Here is a 17,630-nt window from a genome sequence, read left to right on the forward strand (position 1 = left end):
ATGTTTTTTGTTTATTTTTTGAGGGGATATATAAGCTTCTATTAAAGATAAAAATAAGCAAATCAGCAGATTTATTATAAGAAATAAACTATTTATTAAATATACTATAAGATATTGAAAGAGGAGAGGAGTATTTTATATAGGATGTTCTCTAGAGAGGTGTTTACTGTATTTAATGACAATGAAAAATCACAAGACAGTACGAGTATATCAAAAGAATTAATATTAATGGAAGTAAATTTTGAAAAAAAACAAGAAACAACCAAAGAAATAAGAGAAATAGACATTGATGAAGTATCTAAGTCTAAAAAAATAAAAATAGAAGCAGAAAATAATTTAATTGTAACTGATAGTTTTGAAACACAAGGAACATTTGAGATATTAGGACATAAAAGACTTGTGAGTGCTAAGGAAGATCATGAAGAGAATGAGGAGATAGAGAAATTAATATTAAATCATCAAGTAAGACACCAAGTTGCCTTACCAGTGAATTATAGTTATATTCCTATATCTAAACATGTAGCACCAACAGAACCAGCAAAAAAATATGAATTTAAACTGGATCCGTTTCAGCAAGTTGCTATTGCATCTATTGAAAAAAATGAAAGTGTTCTTGTGAGTGCACATACTAGTGCAGGAAAAACAGTAATAGCAGAGTATGCAATTGCACAAAGCTTACGTGATAAACAACGAGTGATTTATACAAGTCCTATTAAAGTATGAAGGCCTATTTTTGTGGATAAATAACATTTATTATGAATAGGCACTTAGTAATCAAAAATACCGGGAATTATTAACAGAATTTGGGGATGTTGGACTTATGACAGGAGATGTAACAATTAATCCTACTGCTAGTTGTTTAGTGATGACTACAGAAGTATAAATAATTCTTTTTTATTGTATATTGATTGGATTTAAGATTCTTCGGTCAATGTTATATAAAGGTTCAGAGATAATGCGTGAAATGGCATGGGTTATTTTTGATGAGATTCATTATATGCGTGATAAGGGTATTTTGATGAATATTCTCTTTATATTAATATAAATAACATTATATAGAACGAGGTGTTGTTTGGGAAGAAACAATTATTCTTCTTCCAGATAAAGTGCGCTATGTTTTTCTATCTGCTACAATTCCCAATGCTATGCAATTTGCAGAATGGATTTGTAAAACACATGTTCAACCTTGTCATGTTGTATATACAGATTTTCGACCTACACCTTTACAACATTATATATTTCCTGTAGATGGAGATGGAATTCACTTAGTTGTTGATGAAAAAGGTGTTTTTCGTGAAGATAATTTTCAAAAAGCTATAAATGTTCTTACTGAGAAATTTGGAGAAGATTCTAATGCAGTTTCAACTAAAAAAATTGGAAAAAAAGGAAAGCCTGGAAAGACTAGCCATAAAGGTTATCTAAAAAATGTTTTTAGATGATAGTAAACTTATTTCATTAGGTCCATCTGATATATATAAAATTATAAAGATGATAATGATTAAAAATTATAATCCAGTTATTGTTTTTAGTTTCAGTAAACGTGATTGTGAGAATTTAGCTTTGCAAATGAGTAAGCTTGATATGAATGATGGTAATGTCTTTAAAATTCCCATATATTGTTTAATATTATAGATTCTGAGCGAGATTTAATTTCTTCTATATTTAATAATGCTATTAATTCTCTTTCAGAAGTAGATAGACAATTGCCACAAATTCAATATATACTTCCACTACTACGTCGTGGTATAGGTATTCATCATTCAGGATTATTGCCTATTTTGAAGGAAGTCATTGAAATACTTTTTCAAGAGGGTCTTATAAAAGTTCTTTTTGCAACTGAAACATTTTCCATTGGCTTGAATATGCCAGCAAAAACAGTTGTTTTTACTAATGTTAGAAAGTTTGATGGAAAGGATTTTAGATGGATTTCTTCAGGAGAATATATTCAGGTATTTTTTTTACAAAATTTCTTCAAAAATCTAAAACAATTAAGATGTCTGGGAGAGCAGGAAGAAGAGGTCTTGATGATCGTGGCATTGTAATTCTTATGATTGATGAAAAAATGGAACCTTCTGTTGCAAAAAATATGCTTAAAGGAGAAGCAGATCGCTTAGAATCTGCATTTCATTTAGGTTATAATATGATTTTAAATCTTATGAGAGTAGAAGGTATTTCACCTGAATTCATGCTTGAACGTTCTTTTTATCAATTCCAAAATAATGCAGAAGTTCCAAAAATTGAAAACAGTAAGGCTATATAATTATTAAATTTATATTAAATTAACAATATTAGAACTTTTAAAGCTAGAAAAAGAGAGAGATAGCATTGTAATTGAAGATGAAACTAATATTTCTAATTATTATGAGTTAAGACAGCAATTGGAAACATATTCAGATGAGATGCGTAATATCATAAATCATCCTGATCACTGTCTCCAATTTATGCAACCTGGAAGACTTGTAAAAGTAAAAGATAAATGTTCAGATTTTGGATGGGGAGCAGTTGTAAATTATTGCAAACGAGTTTCTCCTAAAGTATATACTTGTTTTTTTTTTTTAATCATATTAAATGTTTTTTAAGGGTTCTTCTGAAGAATATCTTCCTCATGAATCATATATTATTGATATTCTTTTATGGGTTTCAGCGGATTCTCAGATTACAAAAACTAATGATTATGCACAAGGAATCTATCCTCCCAAAGGAGAAGCAGGTATTGTTTATAGCAATAATGAATAAAATACTTATGCTTACAGGGAAAATGGAAGTTATACCTGTACTTCTTTCTTCTATTAATGGAATTGGACATATTCGTATATTTCTTCCAAAAGATCTTAAACCATTAGATCAACGTCTTACTGTATATAAGTCTATAGAAGAAGTAAAGCGTAGATTCCCCGATGGAATTGCTTTGCTTGATCCTATTGAAAATATGAATATTAGGGATGAATCTTTTAAGAATCTTTTACGTGTAAGTATTTGATTCAATATTTTAGTTCTTCTATATTTAATTTTTTTAGAAAATAGAAATTTTGGAGAATAAAATGTTAATGAATCCTCTCTTTAATTCACCTAAACTTCCTGATTTATATGAAAAATATAGCAGAAAAATGGAAATTAAGCATCAAATTAAAACTATAAAGAAAAAAATATCTGAAACACAATCTATTATACAAATGGATGAACTTAAATATCGAAAAAGAGTTCTCAGACGATTAGGCTTTACAACTTCAGAAGATATTATTGAAATGAAAGGACGGCATGTTTCTTTTTTTCTTCTTAATATAATTATTAATTTTCTTAGAGTTGCATGTGAAATCAGTACAGGTGATGAATTAATATTAACAGAAATGATTTTTAACGGGGTTTTTAATGATCTTACATCTGAACAATCTGCTGCATTATTAAGCTGCTTTGTTTTTCAAGAAAAAACCGAAGAAGCACCTAAACTTAAACAAGAATTGGCTACACCTTTACGAAAAATGCAAGAAATAGTTCGGCGCATTGCAAAAGTCTCTAGAGAAAGCAAATTAAACATAATTGAAGAAGAATATGTTAATCAATTCAAACCAACTTTAATGGATGTCGTATACGCATGGGCACAAGGTAAATCCTTTTTTCAAATTTGGTAATACTTTCTTCTTTTTTTCATATCTAACATTTTACAGTAAAATGACCGATGTATATGAAGGATCAATCATACGAGCATTTAGACGTCTAGAAGAACTATTAAGACAGGTTTTTATATTTCTTTTTTTTCCCTTTACTAAAATTATAGATGTGTTCTGCTTCTAGAGTCATTGGAAACATAGAACTAGAAACAAAAATGACTAACGCTATTAACTTAATAAAACGTAACTATCATTTCTTCTTATTTTCTTTTCAATTGATTCATTTTCAGGTGACATTGTATTTAGCGCTTCTCTATATCTATAAATTACTATACTACACTTTCCATTTAATAAAAATACAGGACTTAATCTCCACTTTCAGTACTTCATTTCATACATCTTTTACCTTATCAAATCCCTCTTTATCGACTTCTAAATCCCCCATATTTTATATTAGAAAAATACACCACTTTTACTCTTTTTTAGCAAGATGCGCAGAAAAACAAGCCGTACCAGCAATTCTGCTACTCCTGCTAATCCTAATACTTCTGTTTATACCGACTGTTTGGCCTCTGGACGTCTTCAGGACCCTCATCAATCTACCTTAACTATAAGCCCACTGACTAATATTTATACATATGATGGAAGCCCTACTATGGCTATATCAGCAGTATCATCTCATGGATCTTCATCAAATACATTACATACATATTCAAGGATTGAAAGGATGCGCCTATGGCGCCATGATGCACTGGTGCAGCACCAGCATGAAACAGCAGCTTATATTGGAGATAAGATTCTTGGATTAACAAGTATAAATACAAGATATTAGATACAATATATGAACAAAAATGATATAGATGATCCTAATGATGCATTTTGGTTGGCACAAGTATACTACCATAGGGGACACTATGCTCGAGCACGGGGGCTTTTAATGAAGCGTTATTTGCTAGATAGTAGTGTTGCATGTAGGTATTTGGCGGCGCTTTGTTTGGTGAAATCTATAAAGTTTATTGGAGGGGTATTTTATTTATATATAATAGTCTAAATTGTCCAAATGGCAAGAAGCACTTGATTTACTTGGGGAGAAGAATCCATTTCGTCAAGAGGGTAGTGTTTTCAAGGTAATTTTTGTATAAAAGTTTATTTTTTTTCAGGGTCAGATGAGACAGTTATTAAAAATCAGGATGGAGGGGTTAAAGTATGTTAAAAAAAAGGGTATAAAAGGGTTCTTATGGGATAAATAGTTTGAAGCATCAATGTGTTATCTTAGGGGAGTTTTATTTGCTAATTTGAACAAGTTTGACAAGGCAAAAGAGTGTTATAAAGAAGCATTAACGATTGATGCAAAATGTTATGAAGCTTTTGAGCAATTGATAAGTAACAACTTGATGACGGCGGAGGAAGGTATGAGAAGAAGGGATATTATGAGAAATTGAGTGTTTTAGAATGGACATTTATTCAAACATTAAATTTTAATGGATTAATTGAAGAAGATGTGGATTTTGTTAAGAGTTTATACATTACAAAGCTAAACAAGGTTTTCTTGCCATGTTAATCTATGTTAATTTATCTTTTTTAGTATAAAAATGCTTTGAGATTCATTGAAGCTGAAACAAAATTGAAAAATACATATAATTTACATGATAATACAGATTTACTTTTAAGTAAAGCAGAATTATTATTTGTTCAAAACAGATTTAGACAATGTCTTGAAGTTACTGAAAGGTATTTATACATTTTTACTTAAATATATACTAATTGTATAAGAATACTTTCAATTGATCAATATAAATTTAATGCTCTTCCTATTCATTTGGCATGTTTACATGAATTGAATGAAAAAAACAAGCTTTTTCTTATTTCTCATGATATAACAGAAAGGCATCCTGAAGAACCTGTATCATGGCTCTCAGTAGGTATATATTATCTTTGTATAGGAAAAGTAGCAGAGGCACGCCGATATTTCAGCAAGGCATCAATGATGAATCCACATTTTGGACCGGCATGGATAGGATTTGCTCATTCATTTGCTGTAGAGGGAGAGCATGATCAAGCAATATCTGCGTATACGACAGCTGCTAGGTTGTTTCAAGGGTATAATTCTTGTTAAGATCAATTCTATATTTATAATTATAGAACACATTTGCCAAGTCTTTTTCTAGGCATGCAACATCTTCAATTGAATAATTTAGTTCTTGCCAATGAATATTTTAATACTGCATATGAACTATGCAAAACAGATCCTTTACTTTTAAATGAATTAGGAGTTGTCGCCTTTCATAGATTACAGCTTCCAGAAGCAATAAATCTTTTTAGAAGTGCTCTTACTTTAGCTAAAGAAACAGATAGTGAAGAAAGATCATGGATTGCAACATGGGTTTATTATTATTATTATTATTAAAATATAGATCTTAATATTTATAGGCAAATCTTGGACATGCTTATAGAAAGCTTAGGTTTTATCAATATTTTTATAATTATAATTTAATAAAAAGAGTAGAATGTATGATGATGCATTGCGATATTTTTCAGAAGTAAAAAGATTATCACCTAGAGATCCATGCGTTTATGCAGCCATTGCAATGGTTCATTTAAGTGCTCATAGGGCAGGAGATGCTGTTCAATATTTACATGAAGTATTTTTTTTTTTTGGTTTTATATTTGCTATACTAAACTGTCTCAAGGCTCTTAGTCTTGCTCCTTCTGATCCAATTGCAACTGATTTATTAAGACGTGCGTTAGAGGAAAATGCTCAATTTCCTTTTGAAGTTGAAACAAATATACAAGATATATCTTCAGATGACGATAATATTCTTGGTATAAATATAAAAATATCTTGTAATATAAATACTAATAGCTATTAATCAGCATCTATTAATAATGATTAATATTTTAATAACACAAATTAAGAATTAAATTATAATTTATAGATATTTTCATGAAATGTTGTTTTAAATAATTATGCATATTTAAGGTATCTTTGAAATATATAGAGCTTTTCTGAATCCGATAATACTAACTTTCATTTTGATCCATTCTACTTCTTAAATCTCTTACAAGAGCTTTAGCTTCTTCCAAATCCTATATTTTAAATTATTATATTTTAATAATGGTATAAAACAGCCTTACAAATGATCCATTCATAATTTCGGTAGCATATTTTTCAGCTTTACGTAAATTTCCTCGACTCATTTCCCATTTTGCCAACCACATATGAGCTTTGCTGCTTTCCAATGTAATTACATCATCTTCTTCTGCTGTAATACATTGTTTATAATACATTGCAGCAGTATCTGTATCACCAATTCTTTCAAATATACCTCCAAGCTTTAATAAAATTACAGGATCACCTGTAGAACCTAATAATGCTCTTTTATATGATTTTATTGCTTCACCTGGTCTATCAAGTTTTTCATAACAGTTTCCAAGAGCTTGCCACATTCGTTGATCATATGGTCTAGTAATATTAAATATTAATATATAATAAAAAGAGCAATTACTTTAAAGCAGCAGCTCTTTGATAATAATATAAAGCGTAATAATGCATTTCTAAAACTTCATAAGTTTGTCCGAGACCATACCAAGCTCTATAATCTTTACGATTGACATCTTTATAATATAAATAATATAAAAAACGTTACATAATTGACTAACCTACAGCACGACGATATGCTTCTATTGCTGCATGTGTATTTTTCATTTCGACATACTCATGACCCATTAAAGTCCATGCAGATAACCAATTTCTATTTAATTTTAAAGCTCGTCTAAAATAAATAACTGCTTTTTCATGTTCTGAAAGTAAACTATAATAATTTCCTAATTATTAGACCGTTTTACTTTTTTTTATGAAAATAATTACCTATTATACAACATGTTTCCGGTCTAAATTTATCAGTTGCAGATGCTATTTGAGCCAAAAATCCTAATTTTGATCGTTTAGACATTACAAACAAGATATTTGAATATATATCCATATCATCCAGTCGATGTGGATCCAATTTTGCAATTTCTTCAAATTGCTTTTCTGCTTCTTCGAAATCTTTATATTTTTAAAAACCATTTATAATTCTATTAAATGTTACCTCTTCCATTATATGGTATCAATGCCCTTTGTGTTTTTAAAAACAAACTATTAGGAAATAATGTTTCAAGTTCCATAATTTGATGATATAACGTCTCTCCTGATTGATGAAGTTCAAGAATGGCATATACCAAAAACAATTTCTTCATAAAACATTCAGGTAAAGCCGATGTAATCGAATTCAACTAAAAATGTTTTAATTCACATTATTTAATCATTTTTTTTTTTTAAAATAAAAAATACCATATTTATACCTGCTAAACACATAGATAATTCTTGCCATGCTCCCCAATTATATGGATATAAGTTAAGCGATTGTATTAATGTTTTAATTGACATAGAATCCTGTTTTTGTCTTCTCTGAAGAAATCCTAATCTAATAACAATTATTATACATAAAATAATACAAATTTCATTATTACAGATATAATAAAAATGCATCTTTCTCTATTTCTACCATTTTTTCAAGTTCTTGACAAATTGATGTAATTTCTCGATTTTTAACATTATTTCCATCTAAAGGTCCTTTTTTTTCATTTTAAAATTCATTTTTATATTTAAAAACAAAATCCTTACCAAGAATAGATTCACTTTCCTCATCTCCTCTCTTTTCTCCTGCAAGATACTTTGAATATAGCCTAAGAAAAATCGATTTTGGACTATTACATGTTTTTAAAAAATATGAACATCTATCATATTCTTTACAATCAAAATAACATTTTGCCAACCAATATTGATTATTTTCTTGTTCTTCTTCTAATCCTACTCCTAGTCCTACCCCTACTCCATATATACCTTCTTTTTCTCCATTTTTTCTTTCAAAATTAGATTTATATTTAGAACATTCTGAAATATCTGCCATTGTTAAAGCTTCCATTCCATTTAAAAGTTCTGCTGCCCTAATTGATTTAATAATTTATTTAATAATTTGTTTATTATTATTATATTAACCATCTTGCACTTAAATAAAGACCTCTTTCTGAACATTGAATAACTGCATCTTTTAATTGCATATGAATTAAATGTTTTGAAATATTTTCATTCATTTTTTAAAGATTTTTTGACATTTTTTTTAACAAATTTTTAACAAATTTTTAACAACTTTTTAACCTTTTTTAACCTCTTATTAACCTGTTATTAACTTTCTATAAACTCCTTCTTAACTCCCTTTTAACTCCCTTTTAACCTCCTTACTAACTTCTTACTAACTTCTTAACTTCCTCTTATTAACCTTTTAACTTTTTCTTAACTCCCTCTTAACTTTTTTTTAACCCTTTTTAATTTTTTTTAACCTTTTTTTAACTTTTTTTAATTTTTCTTAATTTTTCTTAACTTTTCTTAATTTTTTATTAATTTTTTCTTAATTTCTTTTTAACGTCTTAACTTTTTTTTTAACTTTTTTTAACTTTTTCTTATCGTCTTTTTAACGTCTTTTTAACTTTTTACTAACTTTTTACTAACTTCTTTTAACTTTCTTCTTTCGGTTTAATCTTCTTTCTTATTCTTCTTCTTATTCTTCTTATTCTTCTTATTCTTCTTATTAAAACCTTTTATTATGGATAAATCACTCACTTCAAAAGAAAAATTTGAACATATTTTTCCTTTAATTGTTGAAGATCTTGAAAATTATTTAACAACTCTTAATATTCCTCAGATTGGTAAAGATTGGTTTATGAAGGTTAATATTTATTAATATTTATTAATAAATATTAATATTAATTAATATTAATTAATAAATATTAATGATAAATAGAATTTACATTATAACTGTCTTGGAGGAAAACTTAGTCGTGGTCTTTCAGTGATTGATTCATATGAAATCTTATTAGAACGACCATTAAGTGAAGAAGAATATAAAAAAGCAGCAGTTCTTGGATGGACGGTAGAATTGGTAAAAAAGAAAAGAATTAAGATATAAAATAGAATATAATGAAAGGAATAGCTTCAAGCATTTTTTCTTGTAGTAGATGATATGATGGATCAATCAAAAACAAGACGTAACCAATGTTGTTGGTATTTGATGGTGAGAAAAGGAAGGATTTATACATAAAATAATGTGAAATGTAAAGCCTAATGTTGGGATGATTGCGATTAACGATTCATTTATGTTAGAGTCGTCAATATTTTTTTTACTTAAAAAATATTTTAAGGAAGAACCATATTATACAACATTAATGGAGAATTTTCATGATGTTAGAAAAGATTGAAAAGAAAATAGAAGGTAATGATGAGTAGGCAACATTTAAAACGGAATTTGGGCAACTTTTGGATCTTTTAACAGCACCGGAGAATATACCAGAGAATAATGTAGATTTATCAAGATTTTCAATGGAAAGACATTCATTTATTATTGAATTTAAGACGACATTTTATTCATTTTATTTACCGGTTGTATTAGCTATGAATATGGCGGGAATATCAAGTGAAGATGATTTAGAGCAAGCCAAAAATATATTAGTTCCTCTTGGAAAATATTTTCAAATTCAAGTAAATATTTTTTATTATAAATTATATTTTAATATGAATATAAATATTATATAGGATGATTTTCTTGATTGTTTTGGTGATCCAGATGTTATAGGAAAAATAGGAACAGATATAATGGAAAATAAATGTACATGGCTAATTAATAAGGCATTAGAAAAAGCAAATCCTTTACAACGCAAAATTTTAGAGGTATTTTTTTTTTAGAAAAATAATATTTTAATAAATTAATAATTTATTTAGGAAAATTATGGAAGAAGGAATACAGATTCTGAACTAATTGTCAAAAAAATATATTATGAATTAGAGCTATCTAAAGAATTTGAGAAATATGAGCAAGAAGCGGTTAATAATATTCTTAAATTGATTTCAAAAATAGATGAATCTCGTGGATTAAAAAAAAAGGTTTTTACTACGTTTCTTGATAAAATATATCAAAGATCTAAATAAGTATATAAACAATTATTAAATAGGGGATAGATTTTATATTATTTGCATTTAAATTATTAAATAGGGGTAAGATTTTATATTTTGTATTTAAATTATTAGATAGATGGGATTTATAATATTTAGTATTTTAAAAATTATTAATTCTTAAAATAAATATACTTGATAATATACTAAATATATATTTAGATAAGAATTATGCTCCAAAATTATTTTAATATCTTGTACTGTAATATTGCATATTTAAATATTATAAAATTGAAAAAATCAAAAAAAAACATTCTTTATAACTCACAAGATAAATGATTCTTTACTCAATCTAACCGATAATATTTTGACTATTTTGTATTTCATTAAAATATATTCCAAAATTATCTTTTAGCCAAAAATCTAAAGGCAATAAAGTCATTTTTGAAGATATATCCTTTTTTATATCTATCTGACTGTTATTATCATCTATTATCAATACCTTAAGATCTTCATGAAGTAGTTTAGAACTCATATTTTCATTAAAGCGTTCAAGAATATCACAATTTCCCTAAATAGTTGTAGAATTAGTTATATTAGACAGATGTAGGCGTATTTGAAATAGGTGTGCCACAAAGCAAACAAGTATTACGAAATTTCAAGTTTATAAAAAAACAAGATGTACAATGCCAAGTATTTGCTTCTTTCTCATGATTCTTATTTATTATTACTTTTTCTTTATTTATGATATTTCCATTACTTTGAACAATAGTTTCATTGTTTATAGGAACTGTCGGTTGTTTTAAAGGAGAAAATGATGTTAAAATAGATGACCTGTAAAAGTTGTTATGTGTTGTATTTAATGGAACATGTTGCATATGATGCGAATAAGTAGGATTCTTTGAATTTGAGAGATAACTTGTTGGATTTGAAATTGGTTGTTGTATTTGTGATGATAAAGAAGATGAAGAAACATTATGGTCTGGAATGATAAATGTATTTTTGTTTGCACCGCATTTTAAACAATTTGTATTCTTTGCAAAATTATGATACCCACATCCTTCTGCTTTGCATTTCCAATCACCTGCACGAAAAGGAACATTTCCTCCTTGTGTGGAAGTTCTAAGAGCCGATGGATATGAGGAAAATGATGGATCTGTATTTGAAACAGATGATTGTATAGGTAAATTCCCTCCCAATGAAATATACGAGCATGCCATCATAGGATCACTATTTATATTTGTTGGAAAAGTAGAAAAAGAACAACGAAAACAAGCAGTTCTTCTTTGAAAATTACTAAATCCGCAAAAAGGACAATTCCAATCACCCGGTCTTGGTTTGTTCTTACTTAGCTATTTTTTAATCATTAGATATTTATTTCAAAGAAAAAAAAAACAAGAAAACAAAAAAGCAAAAAAGCATAAATGACATACTGGAAATGGTATAAGTATTTCTGCTGCTCTTTCTAGCACTCGGCCACTGCTAGGTGAAACCTCGATGATTCTATCTCCTATAGCCCTTCCATTTATTACAAGACTTTTTATTGCTTCTTCATGTGATGAAAAAATTGCAAATCCAATACCTGTAGGTTTGCATTGATCAGGTGTTTTCAAAGTCCAAAATGCTATAGGATGACTTCCATGCTGTGTAAACCAGTTTTCTAATTCTGATTGAGTAATATCATAAGGCAACCCCGCCATATATAAAATACATGATCTTTCAGCTAGAAATGCCTTAACATCCGCTCTCATATCTAATGGCCTCGAAAAAATATCGGGATATTTGTCTACAAATTTCGACTTTTCTACAAGACTTTTAAATATATGTAATAAATCTAAGCATTCGTCTATTGCTCGTCTAGGAGACGTATTTTCAAACGTTGCCTTGAAATTCGGCTGAGCAAATTGTGACAATGAGTGCACATCTGTCTCCAAAATCTTTCGAATATGTGGAATATTGGACGATCGATAGATTAATGTTTCTGGATGATAAGATTGCCAACGAGAATACTCTGTATGCAAATCATAGATCCTAGGATGCTGCAAATACGATGGTAATATAACCGATTTATCCCTAGCTTCTCTCGGAAGTTGGATCGTCAGTTTTTTTGCATCAAATGCCGCAAAAATAAAATCTTTATTATTAAGAATTAACTTTTCTTGAATAAATGTAACAAAATGATGGATAACTTCTCGAAATGTCCCCGCCGTCTGTATATTTTCCCACGTCAAAGCAATAAATTCTATAAAAATACATAAGATTCTCCCTTTTTATCTTATTTATTATTATTAACTAGAAAGATTCGTTATTGGTGTATTTATCGGCCTTACAAGAAAATCCTCCTTATGTTGCTATATTACTCGTTACTACCTTGTTTTACCCTCCCAAAAATTTACCTCCTCTAATGTCTTTGCATCTACAAGAATCCATGATAATTCAATCAATTCTGGCGCCTCTTTAGACCCTCCAATTCCACATTCATAACATGTTGATCCATGGACAATCTTTATATATTAACTTTCTTATGATTATTTTATATATATCTTAACTATAATAGAATCTAACGACTCTAGAAGTGGCATAACATAAGAACTGGCCTTAAAAGATTAAAAAATCCTTTATTTTTCTTAATAAACTTGTTAAGAATTCTCTTTGACGTCTGACTTTTTTTAAGCTTCGGAGAATAAAGACTGGGTTATATATATAAGCAATAAATAAAATAGATTAAGAGTATTTATAAGATAAAAACATAGAATAGAATTATGAATTAGAGTATTTGATATTATTAGTTAGAAAGAATGAATTTGTGTAAAGTAGTAGAAAATTTGATTAGAGAATTTTTAGTGAAAGAATCCAAGTTATTTTTCTATAGAATAAGTAAATCAATGAATAAAACAATGTATGAATGGTGTATTTAAAAGGTTACCATAAGAATGGAGTTTATTGTTGAATGAATTGAAAGAGCCAATTGTTGATCAGAAGCATGAGTGATATGAAGTTTATTTAGTAGGGAAGAAAGAGTTCTTTTTTCTTCTAAGAGAATAAATTAGTGAAATAAGAAGTAGAAGAAGAGAGAGATACTGTTATAAGAAGCGGAAATTTGAGTACATATGTCGTTTGCTAGAGATAAATAAATATTTTCATTTGTTTTAGTATAAGAGGAAGAAAGATTATTAGATAGATGAGAATTGACGAGTTTTTTTGGATCGATCCAATCCATCATTTGAAGAGCTATTTGTGAGAAGGAAATAGATTCAGTGTCATCAAAATTTTCGAAGATTTGAGATAAGTCATGTAAAGTAGGTACGAAAATCTAATGTATGTATTAATGATAGAAAAAGAAATAAGAGATACCAACTTTTTGGAGAGAGAATTGATTTTTTGGTAAAGAATAAGAATAAGCAGGAATGAAATAAGCAAGAATTTGACGCAAATGTGAATTAGAAGAGGTTTCAGGATGAAAATATAAGATAATGAGAGTTTTAAGTAGCTTAGAAATTAGTTATAGAATAATTTGAAAAGTTAAGTACCTTTGGATCATCAAAGAAAGATATTAGCATTAATTTTGCAACGGCTTCTACAGTAGTTGCCATGATATCTGAATTCGATGTGTTTTGTAATATTTGTTCATATAACAATTGAATTGAGTGTAAATCTGTAGAAGAGTCATCAAAAACATCATATTTATAACACATAAATATGTCAGTTATGATTTTTATTGCTTCAATTTGCAAAGAATCATGACCTTTTACTAAACAATGACAAAATAAAGCCAAATTTTCTTTAGCAAGTTTCTATAATATTGAGATAAATCTTTGCCAAAAAACATGCTTACTTTATCTAATAAACAATATAATCCTAAACATCGAAGACCTTTTTCCCTAATAGCAGCATTATGACTTCTTACAGATGGTATAATTAGATTATGAAGTATTTCAATGAATTCGAAATTGTTTTGAAGATTCTTTAATTATAAATTTGATGCAACAAATATTAAGAATTTTAATACGTACTTTTTCAATATTCTCAAGCATAACTTGAGTAAGATGAAGACATCTAAAAATAATAAGTGTTTTATGACTTTCGCTAGATACCTCTGTTTCTGCTGTAATTATAGAATCAATTGATATATACAAAGAAGGATTATCTTGATTAGATACTGCAGAAACAAATGAATCTTCTGATCTAACATCATCTTTGTTGTCTTTATTTTTATTTGTTCGTATATCTAAGGAATCATAAAGATCCAATATGATTTCCATTAAAAGTTTAGCATAAGTACGCTCGTCTGACACTGTTTTCTGAAAAACTTCCACCATATGAGTAATGAGATTTTCAGAAAAAACAAAATTGGGAATATTATTTTCTATAAAATATCAATTTAATTAATAAAGATGTTACTTATTACGCAGAATATTAAATATCTTTTTTCTTCCCATCTCATCACTAAAATCAGTTGTTTTTATAATAAGTAAAAATTGTTCAAGTATAAATTCTAACTCTTGTTTATTTTCATCAGTATTATCTTCAAAATTCTCTAATATTTTTTCTATATATAATGCTTGCTTTGATATTTCTGGAATCTTTTCTTCTAAAAGATGAGTATATCCTTCTTTAATGCAAAAGTCATTCCAGCATCTAACTAAAAAAGCAGATTCAGGTGTAATATTTTCCCAAAAATCACCTAATATGATATTATATTCTTTCAAATTATTAAATATCAATTTACTATCAAATGTTATAGTTTTGACAACATCAATTCTCATAGAAAAAAAGCTACTCATGGCATCCTCTGCAATTTTGCTATTTATAACATCCAATCTCTCCAATAACTTTTTTAAATAAGAATTATGCATGAACAAATTAAATATATACTTCAAGAAGATTATTATTCACATGTTCAATCCATATCGTAGAAAACATTTTTGTTGCTGCTTTCTTAACTTGATCATTTCTATCCTTTATCCCCCATTTCAGAATTTTTTCTCGTTTACCTATACTAAGTTGTCTAAAATCACCCATTTCTGGAAGAGTTCTAGAAAAAATAGTTCTGCGATTTATACTATCAACATCACGAGCTCTTTCAATGATAAAAGGCAATGTTTCTACACTCTTTTCAAGATTCAAAATCACTGAACGCCTTACTTCTCTGTTTTATAATATTAAAATAAAAACATTTGTTAATATCTCTTACGCATTTGAATCATGTTGTATAAGATGTAAAAAAATCTTCTTAATACTATCATTATTCACATCTTCATCTGAATTTTGAAAACGTGATGCCGCTATCACTGCTTGCACTCTAATAGACGGTTCTTTGTCTCTTAATCTTTTTTCAAGAGCTTTTTTCAATAATTGAAATAAATCATCACTTATACATTAAATATATCAAATATTTTCCCTTATTTAATTCTTACTCAATCTCCTCCATACAGTTTATAACCAACGTAATAATTTGACATATTCTAAGTCTAACATATTTATCTTTGGACTCTAATCCCGGTAATAAATGATCAAATAAGCTTCTTATCAATCTAGATGTTATTGTTTCTTCTAATTCATCCCCGTTTTGCTTGTACGTCTCTGATTCTTTCATTATTTCAATTCCTTCTTTAAATATATATACTTTTTTCTTGAATATGTTGAATATAATGTGCACAAAACTTAATAATACGATCTACTGCTGGTTCTTTTTTCTTTAAAGGTATAATTTTAAATATATTTCTTAAGAATTCCTTAGTAAACTCTATTTCTCCTTCTAATCCCTTCTTTTCTGCTTGTTCTTCATGTATATGTAATAATGAATTAACTAACTTCCGGTGAGCTGCTGTTGATATTTGAGCATCATTAAAGTCTGAAGTATTTAAAAATATTATAATTAATAATAATCACTAACGTTTTCTAATATTTTGTTCAAGTAAACCATCTGTTAATAACATTCCTGTATTTTCTTAGTATCTCTCTAAAAACTTAGTCGTCTCGATGTTAGTAGATACAAGTATAAATAAGAGGGAAAGTGTTTTATATAAAAAATAGGAGAAAACTAGAAAACATCGATTCATATTTATACATGAAATATTGTTAAACGTCGTAAAACAAAATATATAAAATTTATATTAATATAAATTTTTAAAATTATATTTTAATTATTTTATAAAATATTTTGTAATTTTTTAATATAAAATTAAATATCAAAATTTATAATGTTCCACATTCTTGAATGACTACTTTAGTAGTCGGAGTGCCGCTTGAACTTCCATAAGATTCGATTTTCTAATTAAATTCGATTAATAAAAAAAAATATAATAATTAAATATAAATATTATACTTTAACGACATCCATTCCTTCAACTACTTCACCAAAAACAACATGTCTTCCGTCTAACCATGACGTTACAACTGTTGTAATAAAAAATTGAGATCCGTTAGTATTAGGTCCTGCATTTGCCATTGATAAAAGCCCTGGTCTATCATGTTTCAAGGCAAAATTCTCATCAGGAAACCTCTGATAAATCAATATTAAAACCCTAACCCTAACCCTTAATAACTCACTTCACCATAAATCGATTTTCCTCCCGTTCTATAATATAAAACCATAAGAATTTTATATAAACAAAAAAAATAATAAGAAATAAGAAAAATACCCATTGTGTCTAGTAAAATCGCCTCCCTGAATCATAAAATTGGGAATAACTCGGTGAAAAGTAGAACCCTAATTTACATGTAAATACCTAACCCTAACCCTAACAGATAAACCCTGCCTTGTAACCAAATCCTTTTTCACCTGTAGCGAGTGCACGAAAATTTTCTGCTGTCTTAGGAACAACATCATCAAATAATCTAAAAACAATTCTTCCTAAAGGACCACTTCCAGAAGAAACGTCAAAATAAACGTTTCTCATTTTTACTAACTTCTTCTTAAGTCAAAAACTTGAATTTTTTTTATCCAAGAAATGCCTTTTATAAGAAGCGTTTCATCATCGAAACTACGAGAATATTTATGTATGTTCTCACGTGATATTATCACGTGATTA

At 28.0% G+C, this 17,630-nt stretch overlaps 7 protein-coding genes across 7 annotated transcripts; 3 read left to right on the forward strand and 4 right to left on the reverse strand.

Moving 5' to 3' along the window:
• The first annotated feature begins 98 nt into the window (after positions 1-98).
• T552_02760 (hypothetical protein) lies at positions 99-3,979 on the forward strand. The gene is made up of 15 exons (XM_018371290.1): positions 99-717; positions 764-877; positions 920-1,010; positions 1,060-1,413; positions 1,460-1,591; positions 1,633-1,949; positions 1,994-2,246; positions 2,293-2,534; positions 2,581-2,710; positions 2,754-2,968; positions 3,018-3,256; positions 3,302-3,625; positions 3,666-3,735; positions 3,776-3,851; positions 3,899-3,979. The coding sequence occupies exons 1-15, from the start codon at positions 145-147 to the stop codon at positions 3,931-3,933; spliced, it is 3,165 nt and encodes a 1,054-aa protein (XP_018225093.1). The 5' UTR covers positions 99-144; the 3' UTR covers positions 3,934-3,979.
• A 74-nt stretch (positions 3,980-4,053) lies between these two features.
• T552_02761 (hypothetical protein) lies at positions 4,054-6,524 on the forward strand. Its single transcript, XM_018371291.1, has 13 exons — positions 4,054-4,420; positions 4,469-4,605; positions 4,655-4,721; positions 4,769-4,812; positions 4,859-5,018; positions 5,060-5,151; positions 5,194-5,339; positions 5,382-5,708; positions 5,751-5,991; positions 6,039-6,070; positions 6,115-6,250; positions 6,299-6,431; positions 6,483-6,524. The coding sequence occupies exons 1-13, from the start codon at positions 4,099-4,101 to the stop codon at positions 6,500-6,502; spliced, it is 1,857 nt and encodes a 618-aa protein (XP_018225094.1). The 5' UTR covers positions 4,054-4,098; the 3' UTR covers positions 6,503-6,524.
• Positions 6,525-6,583: 59 nt separating this feature from the next.
• On the reverse strand, positions 6,584-8,790 carry T552_02762 (hypothetical protein). Its single transcript, XM_018371292.1, has 10 exons — positions 8,650-8,790; positions 8,275-8,597; positions 8,121-8,223; positions 7,942-8,074; positions 7,700-7,883; positions 7,477-7,656; positions 7,269-7,433; positions 7,115-7,223; positions 6,744-7,071; positions 6,584-6,695 (listed from the first exon to the last, which is right to left on the reverse strand). The coding sequence occupies exons 1-10, from the start codon at positions 8,742-8,744 to the stop codon at positions 6,630-6,632; spliced, it is 1,686 nt and encodes a 561-aa protein (XP_018225095.1). The 5' UTR covers positions 8,745-8,790; the 3' UTR covers positions 6,584-6,629.
• A 418-nt stretch (positions 8,791-9,208) lies between these two features.
• On the forward strand, positions 9,209-10,678 carry T552_02763 (hypothetical protein). The gene is made up of 7 exons (XM_018371293.1): positions 9,209-9,376; positions 9,452-9,589; positions 9,641-9,721; positions 9,768-9,890; positions 9,934-10,185; positions 10,240-10,374; positions 10,426-10,678. Exons 1-7 carry the CDS (start codon positions 9,254-9,256, stop codon positions 10,630-10,632), a joined length of 1,059 nt encoding a protein of 352 aa, XP_018225096.1. The 5' UTR covers positions 9,209-9,253; the 3' UTR covers positions 10,633-10,678.
• A 514-nt stretch (positions 10,679-11,192) lies between these two features.
• T552_04179 (hypothetical protein) lies at positions 11,193-13,178 on the reverse strand (the record flags this gene model as incomplete). The annotated part of the gene is made up of 5 exons (XM_018372230.1): positions 11,193-11,948; positions 12,030-12,862; positions 12,890-12,947; positions 12,993-13,100; positions 13,146-13,178. 5 exons carry the CDS (start codon positions 13,176-13,178, stop codon positions 11,193-11,195), a joined length of 1,788 nt encoding a protein of 595 aa, XP_018225097.1.
• A 332-nt stretch (positions 13,179-13,510) lies between these two features.
• T552_04180 (hypothetical protein) lies at positions 13,511-16,535 on the reverse strand (the record flags this gene model as incomplete). The annotated part of the gene is made up of 13 exons (XM_018372231.1): positions 13,511-13,629; positions 13,678-13,909; positions 13,955-14,086; positions 14,127-14,390; positions 14,432-14,560; positions 14,610-14,962; positions 15,005-15,280; positions 15,326-15,428; positions 15,472-15,745; positions 15,791-15,967; positions 16,014-16,185; positions 16,223-16,450; positions 16,493-16,535. 13 exons carry the CDS (start codon positions 16,533-16,535, stop codon positions 13,511-13,513), a joined length of 2,502 nt encoding a protein of 833 aa, XP_018225098.1.
• A 214-nt stretch (positions 16,536-16,749) lies between these two features.
• On the reverse strand, positions 16,750-17,547 carry T552_02765 (peptidyl-prolyl cis-trans isomerase). The gene is made up of 5 exons (XM_018371294.1): positions 17,358-17,547; positions 17,241-17,308; positions 17,149-17,176; positions 16,925-17,101; positions 16,750-16,869 (listed from the first exon to the last, which is right to left on the reverse strand). Exons 1-5 carry the CDS (start codon positions 17,496-17,498, stop codon positions 16,795-16,797), a joined length of 489 nt encoding a protein of 162 aa, XP_018225099.1. The 5' UTR covers positions 17,499-17,547; the 3' UTR covers positions 16,750-16,794.
• Between the last annotated feature and the right edge of the window lie 83 nt (positions 17,548-17,630).

The sequence above is a fragment of the Pneumocystis carinii genome (genome assembly GCF_001477545.1).
Source record: "Pneumocystis carinii B80 chromosome Unknown supercont1.12, whole genome shotgun sequence".
Classification (NCBI taxonomy): Eukaryota; Fungi; Ascomycota; class Pneumocystomycetes; order Pneumocystales; family Pneumocystaceae; genus Pneumocystis; species Pneumocystis carinii.